The sequence below is a fragment of the Myotis daubentonii genome, chromosome 1 (assembly GCF_963259705.1).
Source record: "Myotis daubentonii chromosome 1, mMyoDau2.1, whole genome shotgun sequence".
NCBI classification, from domain to species: domain Eukaryota; kingdom Metazoa; phylum Chordata; class Mammalia; order Chiroptera; family Vespertilionidae; genus Myotis; species Myotis daubentonii.
The window spans coordinates 118,281,950-118,302,668 of NC_081840.1; the positions used below are offsets into that span (position 1 = coordinate 118,281,950).

Here is a 20,719-nt window from a genome sequence, read left to right on the forward strand (position 1 = left end):
TGCCCCTCTGGCTCCATAATTTACCCCAGTCATACATGAAGTTCCCCAAATTGAGCTATATTGTATCTGGGGTCTCTTCATAGGTTGTCATTGTCCTGCTGAAATGTATGCTGGGGCAGGGGGAACAGAAACAATGCATCTGCCTTGCAAATGTAAATATTTATTTGCCCATCCTATAAATATTTATAAATTAAACAAATACCTTTTTAAATTGTGAGAGAGAATAAGTACTTTTTCTCCTCTTTAGTCAACTTGGTAATTCGCATAAGTTCCTTCAAAAGCCACGTCAAGGACATCTGATATTCTTCCCTATCCTCCTGCCTCATCTTTTCCCATAACACCTGGTGCACCCCATGATTATTATGTTTGTTACCATGATTCCTGCTAGACCGTAAGCTACTCGAAAGCAGCTTATTTCTGAGTGCTAAAAGAGTAAGAAAGTAAAGAATTAAAAGTATGGCATTAAGATTGGAAACAGAGGTCGTCAACAAGAGCCAATAGATAGGTTTGGGGGGGAAATAGAAGTGAATCATTGGCTTAATTTGAATGTGAAGCTAAATGCTCTGGCAGCCAAAGCACAGAGGAAAGCAAAAGTGTCACATAAACAAAGGGAAATTTATTTATTTATTTTTATTTTTTTAAATTAAATCTTTATTGTTCAGATTATTACAGTTTTTCTTCTTTTTTCCCCCCATAGCTCCCCTCCACCCAGCTCCCAGCCCACCCTCCGCCCTTATCCCCTCACCCGACTGTCCTCAACCATAAATGTACGATTTTTTTCCAGTCTCTTCCCGCACCCCAAACACTCTTTTCCCCCTGAGAGTTGTCAGTCCACTCCCTTTCTATGTTCCTGATTCTATTATATTCACCAGTTTATTCTGTTAATCAGATTATTTATTCACTTGATTTTTAGATTCACTTGTTGATAGATACGTATCTGTTATTCATAATTTTTATCTTTACATTTTTCTTCTTCTTCCTCTTCTTAAAGAATACCTTTCAGCATTTCATATAATACTGGTTTGGTGGTGATGCACTCCTTTAGCTTTTTCTTATCTGTGAAGCTCTTTATCTGACCTTCACTTCTGAATGATAGCTTTGCTGGGTAAAGTAATCTTGGTTGTAGGTTCTTGCTATTCATCACTTTGAATATTACTTGCCACTCCCTTCTGGCCTGCATAGTTTCTGTTGAGAAATCAGCTGACAGTCGTATGGGTATTCCCTTGTAGGTAACTGAGTTTCTTTCTCTTGCTGCTTTTAAGATTCTCTCTTTGTCTTTTGCTCTTGGCATTTTAATTATAATGTGTCTTGGTGTGGTCCTCTTTGGATTCCTTTTGTTTTGGGGTTCTCTGCACTTCCTGGACTTGTAAGTCTATTTCTTTCACCAGGTAGGGGAAGTTTTCTGTCATTATTTCTTCAAATAGGTTTTCAATATCTTGCTCTCTCTCTTCTTCTGGCACCCCCATAATTCGGATGTTGGTACTCTTGAAGTTGTCCCAGAGGCTCCTTACACTATCTTCGTATTTTTGGATTCTTTTTTCATTTTCCTTTTCTGGTTGGGTGTTTTTTGCTTCTTCGTATTTCAAATTGTTGGCTTGATTCTTGCGATCCTCTAGTCTGCTGTTGGGAGTCTGTATAAAATTCTTTATTTCAGTCAGTGTATGCTTAATTTCTAGTTGGTCCTTTTTCATGTCCTCGAGGGCCTCACTAAGTTTATTGAGGATCTCGCTAAATTTATCAGCAGTTTCTAGAAAATTCTTGAAAAACCTTATAACCGTGGTTTTGACCTCTATATCCAGTAGTTTTCTTTCCTCCATTTCTGTCATTTGTGACCTGTTTCTTTGCCTCCGCATTTTGGCTGCTTTCCTGTGTTGACAGAGTTGCTTTCTGTGCTAGGTGTCCTATAGGGCCCAGTGGCTCAGCCTCCCCAATTACCTGAGGTGGAGACTCTGTGTGCACCCCTTTGTGGGCTTTGTGCACAGTCTTGTTGCAGTTAAGCCTTGATTGTTGTAGGTATCACTGGGAGGAATTGACCTCCAGGCCAATTGGCTGTGAGAATCAGCTGTGTCTGCAGTGGGAGAACTTCTGTGCTGGAGACACCTTTATGGGGCAAGGCTTGTTTCAGTGGGGCTTTGGTGCTCACTGAGTCTGCCCCCTGAGTGTGTCCCTTATGGATCTGAGGAGTTGTAATCTGGATGGTCCCACTCTGACCACTGGGTATACTGGCTCTTGGATCTCTAAGGAGGTGCTAATTTAGCCTCTGCCTGAGGCTACCCAGCAGGAGCTACAAAGAGATCTGCAGATTCCTCTTCTTTATTTGGAGTTTGGAGGTGCCCAGATGAGGCCCAGCTGTGAAGCAATTGAAGCTGCTGTGGGGCCTTGGGCCTTCTTTTGGAAGTTCTGGGTCTCTCTGACCCAGCTGCAGTTTCTTAGGTAATTTTAGATTGCAAAGGGCCAGGCCAATCATATGCAAAAGCCTCTGCGCACAGCTTGGGCAGGGGGAGGTGGGTCTGAGGGAATCAACAGGACAGAGCAAACAGCTATGGCTGGTCCTCATCCCTGCCCTGAGAGGCCCCAGGTCCCAGTGTCCCACGTTAATCGCTGCAAGCACCTCTGAGAGAAAGCCGCCCTTGAGTTCCGCCCAATGCCAGACAGTCCAGTTTCTCCCTGTATGAGTCTGGGTCCCCAGAGACTCGCCTGGAACTGGAGTTCAGAGCAGTCGGGAGCTTGTGACTCCCTCCCTATTGAAAAAGACAATCGTGTCCTCAGTTGCCAGTCCTTTCTGCGTGCGCGTCCGTACCTCTGCACTTTCCTTCCGCACCTCCTCTGAGTCTCAGTGTGCTTTTCTCTTTCCTTCTAGTTGAGGAATTTCCACTCAGCCAGCCTTCCTGTGTTTCTGGATGATGTCCATTTTGTCTTTAGTTGTATTTTTAAAGTGGTTGTACAAGGCAGCAATTTTAGGTGTTTACCTATGCCGCCATCTTGATTTCTCTCTGGGAAATTTATTTTTATAAAAGTACTCTTGGTGATATAATGGGAGATATCTTTACTTAGTACTTTTAGAAAAATATAAAACTTATTGAAATAAAAAATTTTATAAATTGACTGATCATAATACATTAGAGAACAAAATATATGTTTTGTGCTGAAATATTATGGTCCAAATGTCACCTTATTATGATCTAATTGAATGAAAAAATAAAATTTAATGAATCTGTAATTAACCTTTAACTTAATTTGTCTCAATAAGATATTGCAGGTTACCCTTTGCATTGAAGCTTTCTCAGTGCTGGCATTCAAAGATTTTAAACTGAGTACATAAATATTCTTATAGAAGATATAGAGAAGACAAAGGTGACAATATTTTTACATGGATTTAAGAGTCTGATTTTTATTCTTATTTTTATCAAAGGCTATATTTCTTCTGATTAGAGTTTAAAAATTGAGATCCTTGCTTACATCTCAAATATGTCTCTCAAATAAGAATTTTTCTCACATATTTTCCCTTGGGTTTAGACACCATATGAGACAATTTGAGCCTTAAGAAATTCTTAAGATAAGGGGTCATTATTTTAGAACCTTGACTACATTGACTATAGAAAGATATCAGCAGAATCAACATATTGAACAGCATCTAGCACAGCCAGTGGTGAACCTGAGGAGAGGCAGTGAAGGATTAAAGAAGACAGACAAGAGAATACAGTTGGGGCAAGGTGGGACACTGTTCTTGGATAGAGAGACAGTGCCACAGCCTGTAAGCCCAGTCTTTATTTTATAGTCAGATACAATAAGGCAAAGCAAGGGCGTGGTAAAGAAGTTTACAATGTTCTCATGGGTTTTGAATCTACTCAATTACATGCACCTGAGAACTCTATTAAGCTTTGTTTTGGCAGCACTTGTCGCACCTCCCACAGCCTACATCACTCAGCCACCTGGGACCACAGGTTCGGAACATAAGGTCAAGCTTACAACCATAGCCTTTGGCTATAATTGTGCTAGGACAGTTTTGCCCTCCAAGCTGGGACCTGCATGTGGCTTTGCCAGGAGAGGACCATGCCCTCTCATTAGTCCGAGGCTTGAACCTGTCCAAATGCTGTAGCTGCTCTCCACAATATATAATTTTGAGAGACTTACATTCTGTTAAATTTTCAGAATTAAGTTTCTTGCAAAAGATAACCCCTAAGTGGTTGAGTGAATAGACAATGTTACTTAGTATTCCCCATTTAAAAATTAGAGAATAGCCCACAAACCATGGGCTCTTTGAGAATAATTATTAAGTCACTCTTTCTGTTTAGAATTAGTCAATAGTTTCAGTGAAGTCCTGTTTATATTTAATGTTGATAATGCCAGTGTCATTAGTTTAAAAATAATGTTGTAAGTAGAAGACATTCATAACAATTTATCATTAATTTGTTTAATTAACATATATTCTAATAGGTATGGAATCTAGCCATGATTTATTACCACTTATAAATATTAGATACCTCTCACAGACCCTGTAATACAATTATATGTAATAACTAGTTCATTTACCTTTTAAGTGTCTGGTTTTAAACCACTGACTACCCCCAAATATGTTACCCTTATATTTAATTATTCATTGATGATGGGCCCTTAGACAATGTATAGTAGAAGCTAGGGTGTTTAAACCAAATTAATGCTATGAGTGAGAAATGTTGCTGTTTCAAAATATACATGTCTCATTTTAGTGTAATTAATAAAAATATTATTTTGTCAATTGAATTAATGGTAAAGAAATGGGTTCATTGTTTGTTCCTTACCAAATGTACCAAACTTTTTAAACTAACATCATTGAAAATACATATTTAGTGTGATGTGTATTTTTACCCATAGGTCTTGAAGTTTACTCATTTTTGTTCAATAAGATGAAATGCACATGCTATGTGCCTAGTGGTATTTAGAGTTCAATAAAGGATAAAGGAATTATAATTAAAGGTTCTTATTCACCTAACAGTTTATCATCCGTTTGGGGTAATGAATTATGGAGTAAAATAAAAGTCAGAAAGTAACATACATCAAAGTGCATGATGGGCTCATGCTATAGTTAAACAAGGGAGAGAATGCTAAGAACAGAAAAGTTAAAGTTTTTCTAAAGGAGAAGAAATGTAAACCATCTTCCAAGAGAGGTAAATAATAAGCAAAAGATAGAGGTTAAACAATGTGAGAAATAGAAGCTATGGTGTGAGAATGGGGAATACTGTTTTTTTTGTTTGTTTTGTTTTGTTTTAATTTTTTTATTGATGACGTTATTACATATGTGTCCTTATCCCCACGTTACCCCCATCCCCCCACTCATGCTCTCACCCCCCTGTTGTCTGTGTCCATTAGTTAGGCCTATATGCTTGCATATAAATCCTTTGGTTGATCTTTCCCCCTTACCCCCTCCCTCCCCTACCTTCCCTCTGAGGTTTGATGGTCTGATCAATGCTTCTCTATCTCTAGATCTGTTTTTGTTCATCAGTTTATGTTGTTCATTATATTCCACAAATGAGTGAGATCATGTGATATTTATCTTTCTCTGACTGGCTTATTTCACTTAGCATAATGCTCTCCAGTTCCATCCATGCTGTTGCAAATGGTAAGAGTTCCTTCTTTTATACCGCAACGTAGTATTCCATCGTGTAGATGTATCACAGTTTTCTAATCCATTCATCTACTGATGGGCACTTATGCTGTTTCCAAATATTAGCTATGGTGAATTGTGCTGCTATCAACATAGGGGTGCATATATCCTTTCTGACTGGTGTTTCTGGTTTCTTGGGATATATTCCTAGAAGTGGGATCACTGGGTCAAATGGGAATTCCATTTTTAGTTTTTTGAGAAAATTCCATATTATTCTCCACATTGGGGGAATACTATTTTTTATGGCAGAGTAGGGAGTATTGTAGAACCAGTGACATAAGGGATCTGAGTCACATCAGAGAAATAGCCTGAGAAAAGCTATGTTTTAGGAAAACTTATTAGACATTAATATAGAGTTTCAACTTGATGCCAGAAGGCATGCTTTTGGCTGCAGAAAATTAAGCAACATTTTAAAATTTTAGATATCATTGCAATTATATATTGAAAAAATGTATGTATTCAGCCCTTTCTATTCAAGCAGAAAATGATTTTATAACTTCCTCCTTTAGTCTGTGTGTACAAAACAAATGATGCTAACAATTATCTATCAATATGCATAGTTTTTGCCTGTGGCTAGATCATTATGGAATGTCCTCATCTTTCATTAAATGTGGAACTGAAATTAATGAGTTTGTATTACTGATTAGAATAAAAATGTGATTTATATGCAAGTGACCCCAAGGCTTTGGAGTAAAATAAGTTACAGATTAATTTATATGAACTTGGTAATTTCACATAGTTGTAGGAAACATATGCACATTTTAGGACACATTTAAATTATTCATCAAAAATATGTAAAATAAATATCTATGGTAAAATATTTAAAAGTGACATTATGTGAAGGACTTAATAAAAGCAGAACACTAGGTAATGTAATTATATGTAACTAGAGACTCAATGGACGAAATTTGTGCAAGAGTAGGCCTTCCTTCCCCAGGCTGCCCGCACCGGCTTCCCTCTGGCACTCAGGGCCCGAGCTTCCCTGGCAGCCCCAGCTTCATCAGGAAGGTCATCTGGAAGGACATGCAGTCTAATTAGCACATTATGCTTTTATTATTATAGATATTTATGCACATTATGTTACAGTAATTTATATAAAACAATATTAAAATAAGAATCATACTATAGCACAATGCTCCTTTGCTCACTGCTCAAGAGATCATGCCACACTTAGATGATTTAATCTTTTTTATTATAATCCCTAAACATGAGATGAGCAAAGTACTCTCTAGCTCTAGCACCTGACTCTTAAAGAACGGTGATCAAAAGATGAGGATTAGGAAACAAAGGTTAAGAAAAAGTTAAGTTTAGCTTAGCAACTTCAAAGTTGTGTCATGGAACTACATAGCATTTGAAAATCCTTGGGGATAATTAAATTCATACCTATTGATATCTGGTGCCTACTAAAGCATAAACACAGTGCCTCTAAGGATTTAAAATTACTTTTAAAGGATATTAACACAATCCATCATATTCACTTTGGATTTTTTTTACTGTAGTAATGTGCTGAATCAACTTTGCTGAGTCTAACCTCTCTTGAATCACTTTATTCTGTTTCACAAGTTCTCATTTTGTTGACCAAGATAATCTGAGCATAAGTTTATATAACTTTTAGCACTGAATTCTCTTTTATAAACTTAAAAACTGGAAACTTGCCTGGAAAAAAAATCTTCCAAAATCATTTGTCTATTGATATAGCTTTAGAAACCATCTCTACAACATATCATTGAATCAATAGTTTGTATTCATTGATTAGGATAATGGAATAACATTAATACTATATACATCAGAATAATAATTAAATTATAATGCATTTGGAAGAATTTATTTCAATCAGCTGTACTTCTATTGTCTTTTTCTTAGAAAAAAACAGCCTTTAATTATTTTTTTCTTAGATAATTTTAAACATTTTTTCTTTTAGATAAACTTTAATTGATTTTCATAGGAATAAAGACTACTTTATTTTCATTGTTGTCACTATTTCAGTTTCAGAAAAACATAGTAACATACACAAAGTAAGAGGACCATGGTCTCAGAACTTTAAAATTGGCTAAGTTTTGTCCTTGGTTGTTGCCATTATATCTTCCCAGACCAGCCTGTTTCTGGGAAGCAGTCGAGGTTTTCAGCTCCTCGGTCCCTCTTCTGGGCAGGACTCCCCTTTGACTGCACCATTGGAGGTTCAAGTAGGGTTATCAGTTAGAACCTGCATTCTTTGCCATGAAGTCAGTCAATAAGCTGATTTCTAGATGGTGGAGCCAGGCTCCTTTTAGTGAGGAATGATATTAAAGACCAAAATCTGGGTGCCCCATGTACACATTGCCATTGGGGGTTTATTCTTGGCCTCCTCAGCAGATAAGCCAGAGTGTATATATAGGGAAATATATATATGTATATACACATACACAAACATACATACATATACATACAAAACACATACACACATGCATATGATATACACATATGCAATATACATGTACACAAAAACACATGTACACATACATATACAGCATGTATTTCAGAAATCATAAATTTACACCAAATGCTTAAAATTTCAGTCCATACACATAGTGTTATTGCTTACTTTTCCTCATTCCATATTTGTATGTTCCTTCTTTCACTGTGAGAACCCTGGTTCTAAACACATTTATTCACTTGATTTTATAGTACTTACTAGAGCAGCCGTGGGCAAACTACGGCCCACAGGCCAGATCTGGCCTGTTTGAAATGAATAAAACTATTGAAAAAAAAATACCGTACCCTTTTATGTAATGATGTTTACTTTGAATTTATATTAGTTCACACAAACACTCCATCCATGCTTTTGTTCCGGCCCTCCGGTCCAGTTTAAGAACCCATTGTGGCCCTCGAGTCAAAAAGTTTGCCCACCCCTGTACTAGAGGCTTGATGCACGAAAATTCATGCAAGAGTAGGCCTTCCTTCCTCCGGCTGCTGGCACCAGCTTCCCTCTGGCACCTGGGGCCCAGGCTGCTTCCCTCTGGCACTGCCACCAGGCACTCAGGACCCAAGCTTCACTCCAGCCCTGGCTTTGCTCCGGCCCCAGCTTTGTCCAGAAGGATATCTGGAATGACACCAGGAAGGACATTTGGCCTAATTAGCATATTACCATTTTATTATCTATACTAGAGGCCCGGTGCACAAAAATTTGTTCACTTGGTGCGGGGGCAGTTCCCTCAACCCGGCCTGTGCCCTCTCACAGTCTGGGACCCCTCGGGGGATGACCATCTGCTAGCTGAGGCCTGCTCCCCAGGGGATTGGGCCTAAGCTGGCAATCAGACATCCCTCTGGCAGCCCAGCAGCCATCGGGGGATGTCCACTTGCCAGAGAGGAGCAGACCTAAGCTGCAGTCGGACATCCTTAGCGCTGCTGAGGAAGCAGGAGAGGCTCCCACCACCATTGCTGTACTGGCAGCCAACAGCCTGACTTGTGGCTGAGCAGAGCTTCTCCATGTGGGAGCTCACTGACCACCAGAGGGCAGCTTCTGCATTGAGTGTCTACCCCCTGGTGGTCAGTGTGTGTCATTGTGACCAGTCATTCCTAGTCTTTCTGCAGTTAGGGTCAGTTTTCATATTACCCATTTACTATATAGGATAGAGGCCTTGTTCACAGGTGGGGGCCAGCTGGTTTGCCCTGAATGGTGTCCCGGATCAGGGTGGGTCCCGCTTGGGTGCCTGGCCAGCCTGGATGAGGGGCTGATGGCTGTTTTCAGGCTGCCCGCACCCCCTTCAGGGTGGGGGTCCCCACTGGGGTGCCTGGCCAGCCTGGATGAGGGGCTGAGGACTGTTTTCAGGCAGGCCAAGCCTGCAACTGAAGCTCCCAGTCTCTCCTTTTTTTATTTTTATTTTTTTTTCTTTTTTTTTCTTTTTATTGATTTTTTTTACAGAGAGGAAGGGATAGAGACATCGATGAGAGAGAAACATCGACCAGCTGCCTCCTGCACACACCTCCCACTGGGGATGTGCCCGCAACCAAGGTATATGCCCTTGACCGGAATCGAACCTGGGACCCCTCAGTCCGCAGGCCGACGCTCTATCCACCGAGCTAAACCGGTTTTGGCATCTTTTTCTTTTTAATTCTGGGATTTATTTACCTTCTGTAATTGAAACTTTGTTGTGGCTGCAGCTCTGAGGCCGGCTGGCTGAAAGCAGGTTCCTAGGTTTGTTTAGCTTCTATAATTGCAACATTGTTGCTTAGACTGGAGCTCAGAGCCCGGCCGCGCAGGCGGGGAACCTTGGCTTCCTCCATCACTGGAGCAAGCAAGCCTCATGTTCGCTTCAGCTGCCTGGCTGCTGGCTGCCATCTTGGTTGGCAGTTAATTTGCATATCACCCTGATTAGCCAATGGGAAGCATAGCGGAGGTATAGTTAATTACCATGTTTGTCTATTATTAGATAGGATATATAATGAGCCAGGGGCTGTCACATCCAAAACAACCTAACAGACGACCAAATAGGCTGAGTGGAGCGACAAGGCCAGTAGAGGGGGTTAGTGAAGAACAACCAAATGACTGAACAAGCAGGCTGCGTGGGGCAACCAGGCTGGCAGGGGGGTTAATGAGGGAAAACCAAACAACTGAACAGCAGGCTGCAAGAGGCGACCAGGCCTGCAGAGGGAGGCTGTTGGGAGTGACCAGGCCAGCAGGGGGGGCAGTAAGGGGCAACCATGCTGGTGGGAGGGGGCAGTTAGGGGCAACCAGGCCAGTGGGGGGGCAATTAGGGGTGACCAGGCCAGCAGGGGGGGGCAGTTAGGGGTGATCAGGCAGGCAGGCAGGTGAGCAGTTAGGAGCCATCGGTCCTGGATTGTGACAGGGATGTCTGACTGCTGGTTTAGGCCTGATTCCCAGGATCAGGCCTAAACCAGCAGTCAGACATCCTCCAAGAGGTTCCAGATTGTAGAGGGTGCAGGCTGAGCTGAGGGGATCCCACCCCACCCCCCCTGCAAAAATTTCATGCACTGGGCCTCTACTTATAGATAAAATAGTTTCTGAATTACTGTACCTAACATTTAAGTTTTTAATGAATTTTGAGTTTATTCTTGTGTATGGTGTAAGAAGGTGTTCTTTTCATTTTTTGCACATATCTGTCCAATTTTTCCAGCACCAATTATTATCCCATTGCATGATTTTACCTTCTTTGTAAAATATTAATTGACTATAAAAGTATGGGTTTATTTCTCGGCTTTCTCTTCTGTTGCTTTGATCTATATGTTTGTTTTTATGCCAGTACCATGCTGTTTTGATTACTGTGGCCTTATAGTATAGTTTGACACCAGCTTATTCCAACTTTGTTCTTCTTTCTCCAGACTGCTGTGGATATACAGGGTCTTTCGTGGTTTATATAAGTTTTTGGAATATCTGTTCTCATTCTGAGAAATACACCATTGGTATATTAATAGGAATTGTGTTGAACCTACAGATTTCTGTGTAGTATGGACATTTTAATGGTGCTAATTCATCATGTCCATGAACATAGTATAATGCTTCCACTTATTTATATCTTCTTCAATTTCTTTCTTCAGTGTCTTATAACTCTCCAAACACAGGTCTTTTATATCCTTGGTTAAATTTATTCCTAGGTTTTTGTTGTTTTTTTGAAACAATTTTGAATGGGATTGTTTTCTTTTCTGATAGTTCATTATTTCTGTATAAAAATGCAACTGAGCCCTAGCTGGTTTAGCTCAGTGGATAGAGCATTGGCCCATGGACTTAAGGGTCCTGGATTTGATTCCGGTCAAGGGTGCATGCCCAGGTTGTGGGCTTGATCCCCAATAGAGGGCATGCAAGAGGCAGTCAATCAATTATTCTCTCTTATCATTGATGTTTCTGTCTCTCTCTCCCTCTCCCTTCCTCTCTAAAACTCAATAGAAATATATTAAAAAATAAAATAAAATTGCAACTGATTTTGGATATTTACTGCTACTTTACTGAATTCACTTACCAGTGCTAATATTTTAATTGGTGGAATACCTGCTTTTTAAAATAAAATCTGACCACAATTCAATATAGTTAATTTAATATATGAAAAAACTAATTCAACATCTGGGATAATTCAGACCTGGCTTCTTTAGATGTAGGACAAATATTTTTATGTAGCATATATTTAATAAACATAAATTGAAATAATTCAATTTTGAGTTACATTACACATATAAAAATAAAATGTTAATTTAAAAATTTATACATGCTCACAGGAAAAGCATAGTTTTTCAGGAAAAAACATATTCAATATTGATATAATAGTCTACTATTTGGGGTATAATGGTAAATTATATGTTTCATTAAATCTTGTACTAAAACATGTATTTATTTTTAAAGTATATTCTGGAAGACATAATACATATTATATTTTTAATTTAATTACAACTAACAGGTCTAAACAATATTATTTTATTAACTAGAGGCCTGTTGCATGAAGAGATTCATGCAATAGGCCTTCCCTTCCCTTGGCTGCTGGCACTAGTTTTCTTCTGGCACCCGGGACCCAGGCCTTCGCTTTGGCTGGGTTCCAGCCAGAGCCTCCCCCCTTCCCCCCCGCAACAGTCAGGTTTCAGTGCTCCACTAATCCCAGGGCTGTGAGGCCCCTGGGCTCTGCTAATCCCGGGGCCGTGAGGCCTCGCTGCTCGGCGGCTTCAGGTATGTTTGGCTTCGCTCCACCGTTTGGAGCCTAGTATACAAATTAACCGCCATCTTTGTTGGCAGTTAATTTGCATATCGCCCTGATTAGCCAATGGGAAGCATAGCAAAGGTATGGTCAATTACCTTTTTTGTCTTTTATTAGATAGGATACTAACAAAGATTTCCATGTATTGATTTGATGACAGAATTTATTCCTGCCACTTCAATCAAAACAACAGTTCATGCTACTCAAGAGAAATAAGACTTCCATATAAAATTGTAATTCATTCACTGCCATCTATTTACATTAGCACCTCACATTTGTTGAAGTAGCTATTGGTGGCTTTTATATGGAACAACTTGTATTGCATTGGTAATTTAGAGAGGTCGTCCTTCATTCATTAAATGCAAGCTGTTGTATGACTTACACTAGGTGGAGAAGCTAAGGCATTACATTTAAGAAATAACCTGAAAAAGATAACTAATATGTTGCTTCTGGAGAAGCAGTAAAGTGTTAAGGAGAAATCAGTAGAGAATATCACAGTCCAAACCAGTCAGTTTCCATTAATCCAGCATAGGCTGTTGGAGACACATGCCATAGAATAGAGGAAGAGTTCTCCTTTTTAATTCATAGACTATTTCTTCAAATAATTTCTGAAAGGAATATGCTAACACATTGTTAGTCCATGATAGCACATATGTTTAAAAAAGTATTATTTTATTTAGAGTTTAACACATTTTTTATTTATTTGAGTTTGATTTCATTGTAATTCCTCCCTGTTATGGATTAATTTCCAAAAATAGAATGCAATTACATCACCCAGAAATAAGTTCTGCAGTGGCTTTTCCTTTGGGCACAAGGTTGCCTTTTTAATGCACCAACAAGCAAGAAAAACTGAACCACACCTAGTTCCTAAAAAGGGAAAGAGGGATGGTGTCAGAAATCTGTTCCCTGCCACAATGGCTCACCCACACAGTGGGAAAATACCATGAATTTCAACTACTAAATGGCCCAATGGCATAAATGCTTTTCTACTAGTCTCAGATTTTTGAATCAAAGTAATAGTAAAACCTCAGTTAACTTGCCCTACAGCTTTAGACCTTAGAGGAGGAGCTAACAAAATCTAACTTATTATGTGTATAAAAAAAGAAGTTCCAATAGTAGTTTTAGAAAAAATGCCACAGGACGACTTAGCATTACTTAAGGACAAATAAAGCACAAGAAAATGAGAGTGAGAGTAAAAGAGAGAGAATATAAAGCTCTAATGAAATTCCACAGTACAGCCCAGATCAATGTGGCTCAGTTGGTTGGAGTGTTGTCCCTTACACCAAAAGGTCATGGGTTCAATTTCAAGTCATGGCACATACGTATAGGTTGCGGGTTCAGTCCCCAGTCAGGGTGCAAACAAGAGTCAATAAATCAACATTTCTCTCTCATCTCTCTTTCTCTCTTTCCTTTCCTCTCTCTAAAATCAATAAATATATCCTTGAATGAGGATTTAAAAAAATCCACAGTGCAAACCAAGGCTAATATGCCTATAGTAAAGGAAGCAAACATGTTGAGAAAGGCATACTGAATTGATGTCACCCCAATAAATTTACTTTTAAAAAGGAAAAGAAAAAGGCATAATGATAGTTCAGGTGAAAGGAAAATTTGTATAGGACATGTTTTATGTTTTCAATAAAATGCACATGAATATTAACTTTATGAAACAATAAAAGATAAGAATGATACAAAAATAGACTGAGGAAAAGAATGAACTGGATAAATAACTAAAATAAAGGGGAGCTTGATGAGATCAGAAAAGAAGACAACATACAATAACTAAATAAAGATGACATTAGAGACAAAAAAGCAGAATCCACACTGTGGAAAATAAAATTATTACTGTGGAGGACAAGCCAAAATTATTTCTTACATTAAAGGGAAAAATAGATAGAAAATAATAGATTCTGAGGCAAAAAGTGAACATGCAACATAGAAAGATAAAACAAAATGTAAACTAGAGAATATTACTTATAAACTCGAGGCCCGGTCCATGAATTCATGCATGGGTTGGGTACCTAGGCCTGGCTGGCGATCAAGGGAGGGACGGGGTGCAGGAGGTTGGCCACCAGCCCTGAGGAGGGAGCCAGCCCTTGGCCACCACCCACCCCCAGTTCCCCGTCTGAGCCTGGGTCCCAAAGGCCCCAGAGGGGTCGGGAGAGGAGGCAATGGTCGCCAGGCTGGGAGCAGAAGAAACGGACAGCAGACACCAACACCACCGTTGGTGCCCCACCAACACGTGCTTTCCCGCCTAGCCCCTCCGTCCCTTGCTGCTGTGCTGCCACCAGGGTCGGTGGGTGGTGGGTCAATCAGGGGCTGCTGTCCAGGGGGGGGACCACAGGAGGTTGGCTGTGGGAGTGCACTGACCACTATGAGTCAGCTCCAGCATTGAGTGTCTGCCCCCTGGTGGTCAGTGTGCATCAGAGTGACTGGTCAACCAGTTGTTCCAGTCATTCCTGTCGTTCGGTCATAACGGTTGCTTAGGCTTTTATATATACCGACTAGAGGCCTGATGCACGAAATTCCTGTAAGGAGCTCGGCCCTCTCAGCTGTGGCAGCTTGTCACAGCCCTCACAGTCCCAGCTTTGTCTGGAAGGTCGTCCAGAAGGCTGTCTGGTCTAATTAGCATATTATGCTTTTATTATTATAGATGTGCATGCATCATTCCCAAATAGAATACTAGCAACTTGAATCAAGTATAGTAAGAGAGTGGCAGTTCATTACCAAGTGAAATGTATTCCTGTAATAGTCATAGTTCAACATTCATTAAGAAACGTACTAATATAATAAATTGCATCAATATAGAGAAATGTCATTTTAATATCTTGATAGCTAATAATAAGACATTGTGAAGACTATGAATGAGACATAATTGTTACATACTTTAACTCAGTTTAATCCTCACAAGAACCTTATACTAGTTATTATTATCATCATCACTTACCTGATAAGAAAACTGAGACGAAAGATTAAGTGACTAAGCCAGGGGTGGGCAAACTTTTTGACTCGAGGGCCACAATGGGTTCTTAAACTGGACCAGAGGGCCGGAACAAAAGCATGGATGGAGTGTTTGTGTGAACTAATATAAATTCAAAGTAAACATCATTACATAAAAGGGTACGGTCTTTTTTTTTTTAGTTTTATTCATTTCAAACGGGCCGGATCCAGCCCACAGGCCGTAGTTTGCCCACGGCTGGACTAAGCCAAGGTCACTCAGCTAGTAAGTGGCAGCTGTGATGTGAAGAATGCATTTTTGTTGTCATTTCAAAAGTGGGTATTTATATTTCTCTATATGTGTATAATATGTATGAATGTGTGATCTTATGTATAAACAATTATACAAAATTGCATTTAAAATCTGAAAGATAAACTTCTGTATACCATATAACTGTACAACAGTATATATACATTTTAAAAATACCTGAAGGAATATACATAAAAATATTAAGGAGGCTACCCACCACTGAATTATCAATTTAATGGTGATTTTTATATTATATTTTCTGCTTTTCAGTGTTTATATGCAATATTTATATAAACAAATATATATACTAAGATGTCTGTAAACATATAAATAACTAGAGGCCCAGTGCACGAAATTCGTGTATGGGTAGGGTCCCTAGGCCTGGCTGGAGATCAGGACCAATCTGTGGGACAAACCAGTGGAGTGATCGGGGGACCCCCTGCTGGTACCCACCTTGGCCAGCCTGGCACTGCTTGCTGGCTGGCCCCACCCCCCACTGCCCACTCTCTGCCCCGCCCCCGGAGCCACTGCTGGTTACTGCGGGCTACTGGTAACAGGGTGATCAGAAGGCCCCACTGGCACCTGCCTCTGCTGGCCTGGGCCATGCGGGCTGGAGGAAGCTCTTGCATTGAGCATCTGCCCCCTGGTGGTCAGTTTGTGTCATAGCGACCGGTCGTTCCATTGTTTGTTCCACCATCCGGTCTATTTGCATGTTAGGCTTTTATGATATGGGATAATACAAAAGTTATCAAAATTAGGGCATAGGAAGCCAATCAGTAGTAACTTTTTCCAGATACATTTTACTGTCATTAAACTACTAAAATGGCAAAAATCTATTAACTGTTTTCAAAAAATATTTTCTTAAAAAAGAAGTAGGGCAAGACTGAGATGTATGAAATAATAGGAATGAAGAGATCTCTATAGGAGTCCAGTTCTCTGCCTGGGGACAATTTCCTGGGCCTGGCACAGGGCCCTGAAATTTGAGCAGAATGTGGAGATCCCACTGAGTTCAGGAGGCAGAGATCAGAGTGCTGGGCACCTGAAGTAGCTAGAATCCATGAGTCTGGTTAACAGAAAGAAGGGAGGAGCGCAGAGTTGACTCGAGAAGTGTATATGGGGTTCCTCATGAGTCTTTGCCTGAAGTCTAGTCTATTTTTGTATAAGGTTAGAAAAAATACCAATGCTTACATGATAGTAACATAGCAGCTTATGGAGTTGACAGCAGAACAGAGATTGGGAGGTCAAAGAGTCCTGTAAGAAGAGCATTAGGGAATACTGAAGTTTAAGCCATATTAGAGTAAAGAGACCTCATATACATATATTCCTGGCAACATGAAGAAAACCAAAAGGCTCTTTCATAGCAGTTAGAAGGATGCCCTGGAGTAATGTTCTCTAATGGAGGTAATAGTGAGAACTTTAGAGGATTGTTGAGAGGATTAATTTTTTATCTGAAGTATTCAACACATATATCATTATCATTACTATTATTACTATGAGCAGGACATGACACTGTTGAAAGAAGTATATCAAATCATGGGGCAAAGCTATTTTTATTTTAACTTCAAATAACTTTTAGGAGAAAAATGAGACTTGGATAAAGTGAACTTAAAAAGAGTAGCTAACTAATAATATTAGGAACAATTAGAGTCAGACTTCAGGAAAGTTAAGCAAGTGAGTACATGACTGCATGCTATCGTAGTTCCTATTGCTACTGAAACAAATACGTTACCCCAAACTTTGTGGCTGAAAAGAACACAAATTTGTTATCTTACAGTTCCAGAGGACAGAAATCTAAAATGAGTATAATGGGGCTAAAATCAGAGAGTTCACAGGGCTGGTTCCTTCTAAAGGCTGCAGGGCAGAATCGGTTTCCTGGCCCTTTCTAACTTCTAGAGGCTGCTGTGCTCGGCTGTGGATCCTTCTCCATCTTCAGATGAAGCTGCAGAGCACCTTCTCTTCCTTTCACGTGACCTTCTCTCCTGCATCGCATCTCCTCTGCCTCCATCTTATAATGATACATGTGATTACTGTTAGGACCCACCAGATGATCCAAAATAACCTTCCCATCCAAGATCCTTAACTTAATCACACCTGCAAAACCTGCAATGTCAGATAAAGTAACATTCACAGGTTCTAGGGGTTTGGGGGCTGTCATTTTTGGAGGCCTGCCACACATGCCAATCAGAGCAAGATTGGCAATGAGAGGGGAAGAGAGGAGAAGGCAATAGAATTTTCTGCAAAATTTCATTTTTAAAGTGGTCAAGAAGAAACACATTTGAAGCAAAAACAAATGTATAAAATAAAATTTCATTGTTATTTTTAGGTGTTTTAAATGTTTATCTACGTTTGAAAGGGCAGACAACAATGGAAAACCCACTATGGTCTTCGAGTGGGAATAAAGGACAACGATGGAATGAGGCTCATGTTAACATATATCCAATTACTTCATTTCAGGTAAGAAAACAATAATTTCTGCAGATAGATTGCTTGTGGCACATAAGCATAGGGTTAAAGGCAGACATTGAACAAACATTAGAATATTAATATTCAGAAATTCTTTGATATTATTATCCCCCAAAAATCAGATGATTAAGGTTATCTTTAGTTGTAAAAGCTGTTTTATAAAGAGAAAATGCCCTTTTCTTTTATTGATTAACACCTGTGAAGTAGTATGTTTGAATAATAGTCTATCAAACAATTTGCCTGGAGTAAATGTAATCCGTTTTTTAAAAAATCTCACTTGTGTATTCTGTTCCCTGAAGACAAATAAAATAGGCTCTTATAATAATAAAAGCTGGATAATCAATTCTCAATTAAGCTGCCTGAATCTTACATAATGCAATTGTATATACTTTAGCAAAATGTGTCTCTCTATGAAGTAGTCATTTCAGTTATTTATCACAAAGTCAGAGAAATTTAATGTTATTTTTATTTATTTTTATATAGAAAATAAATAAGGCTTAGATTGAGTTGAGAGTTAGCTAGAAATATATAAAATATTAATGACCATAGCAATGGTCATGATGGCTAGAAACAATATTTCAAGAAACCATTTCAGTGAAGGAAATGTAATTTCAATGATATTATATAACTATACATGAATATTATATATACTCAGGTTAAGTTTTTTTTCTACTGGTGATTTTTTGATGCACTCCATGGCATATATAGTAAGGATATGACAAATCTGACAGCTCCAATTATGCTTTTTGTGTGTGTGGAATTTCCTTTTCTTGTCATCTAATCTATAAAACACTAATGGCTTTTACTTAGAAATTGCACTTCTAAATCAAACCAGGATGATAAAAAATGCATACAGTTGTTCACGTTGATAAAGAATAATGGAGTAAGACTAGCTGATTATCTACAAACACATAATAGCTCCTGAAATCATAGGCCCTGGGAATAATTTTGTTTCTATGAAAGAGAATACAATTGTGAAAATTGAATCTCTGGCAATATATCATTAAACCAAATTAAACTGGGGAGACAGAACTCCAAAACATTACTGATGATAAAAGTAACCTTAATATTAAAATGTATATACCTCTATAGGAATCAAAGATCCCTTCTTTCTAAAACGTTCATTTTTCTAGACATATTTTTGCTTCCTACATGACTGCCTTCCCAACATAAAATCATTAAATCAAATATGTATATAAAGTAATTTATTTTAGAGAATAGTTATATTAATGTGTGTGTGTTTTTCTTCAGGATAATCCTTTATTGCATAGACATTATATAATAAGCTTTATTGAGCATCATCAGGACAATCATTTGTTATCATTGAAAACATTTCAATAAATATTTATTGCTCCACTACTGTGTGCCAAGGACATTGCTAAGCATGAAGATTTAAAAATTGTTTACCTCAGAATCACAGAAATAAACATGCATCTAAACACATATATCACATGCTGTATAATTGAAGTAACAGAAATATGCAAAAGCTTCCATGAGCACACCTAACCAAAAAGATTATGAGGAAGAGTCAAGAAAAGCTGACAGTATGAGGTGAAACCTGAACTAAAGACAGAAATTGCAAAGGAGAGAAAAGGCTAGCATTAAGATTGCAGCAGAGTTCAGACTAAAAAAAAAAAAAAAAAAAAAAAAGGTCATATACCATGGGACTTGCCAGAGAAACAGAGAAATGTTTATCTGGAGCTTGGTTCCCAAAAGTGAATCAAAGACTAGTGTGAGATGAGGTTAAGGAACCGAAGGAGCGTGGGCAATGGGGAGGCATTGAATGATTTTACTCAGGGCATGACATGCTACAGTATATCACTCAGATTGTTAGAGGGAAGATTGATTCAAGGCTGTAAAATTAAGCTGACAAATCAGGTAGAACACCAAAAAAAGATGCTGAAGGGAAAAACTAGGGAAGTGGTTTAAAGAAAAGTGGATGACATTAAGATTATATCTAAGTGTAAAAAAAACAGCAGAATATTTTTAGGTTGGAAATTTGGGGAGTAGCCATGAACGACTAAGAACTTTCTAACAAGGGTGTCTTGGGTAATGCTAGCATTACACATTACCTTAAATAAGAAAAAGAGGAAAAGAGACACGCGTCAGAGAGAAACATGGTTCCTCCTATCTTGGACATGTTAATATAAAACGTTCATGGAAAATCCTTTTAAATGTGTGCAGAAGGTTGCTGGACATGTTTATCTGAAGTACTGGGGTCATACATGTTTGTGAGTCACCAGGTTGTCTGTGCTACCTAAAGCTCTGGGAGTGGTTGATATTCCCAAGGAGAAGTGGACATATGTGAACAGTGATTAAAGGTTGGAAACATGCCAACACTAACTAATAATTAACATAAACTATGGAAAAGGAGTTTGATCCTATAGTATTTTTTAGAGTTGAAAGGAAGGAGACCCAAAAAAGTTTGGTACCCACAGAGTTTAAAGACAATAGTATCAAAATAAGCAGGTTGAGTCCAACGGATTGATCATTAGAAAGAGTGTCCACTGAAGAAATTTGCATAAGTGGTAAAGAAATTAGGGAAGACTGCTATCTTAATTAAAGTATTCATTATTCAGAAATAATAGAATGACCTACAGGCAGATATTAAATTATTATATGATTTGTGAAAATAATTGTTTTATTCTATCATTTTTCCCATTAAAAATGGTATGGCTCATCTTGTTGATA

The 20,719-nt window shown here is 38.8% G+C and overlaps 1 protein-coding gene across 1 annotated transcript in view; it reads left to right on the forward strand.

Moving 5' to 3' along the window:
* Positions 1–20,719, forward strand: part of MDGA2 (MAM domain containing glycosylphosphatidylinositol anchor 2) — a 951,352-nt gene that overhangs the window by 907,010 nt on the left and 23,623 nt on the right. Inside the window, 1 exon segment of the mRNA XM_059659042.1 lies at positions 17,889–18,019. Within this exon segment, the coding sequence (XP_059515025.1) occupies positions 17,889–18,019 (131 nt within the window).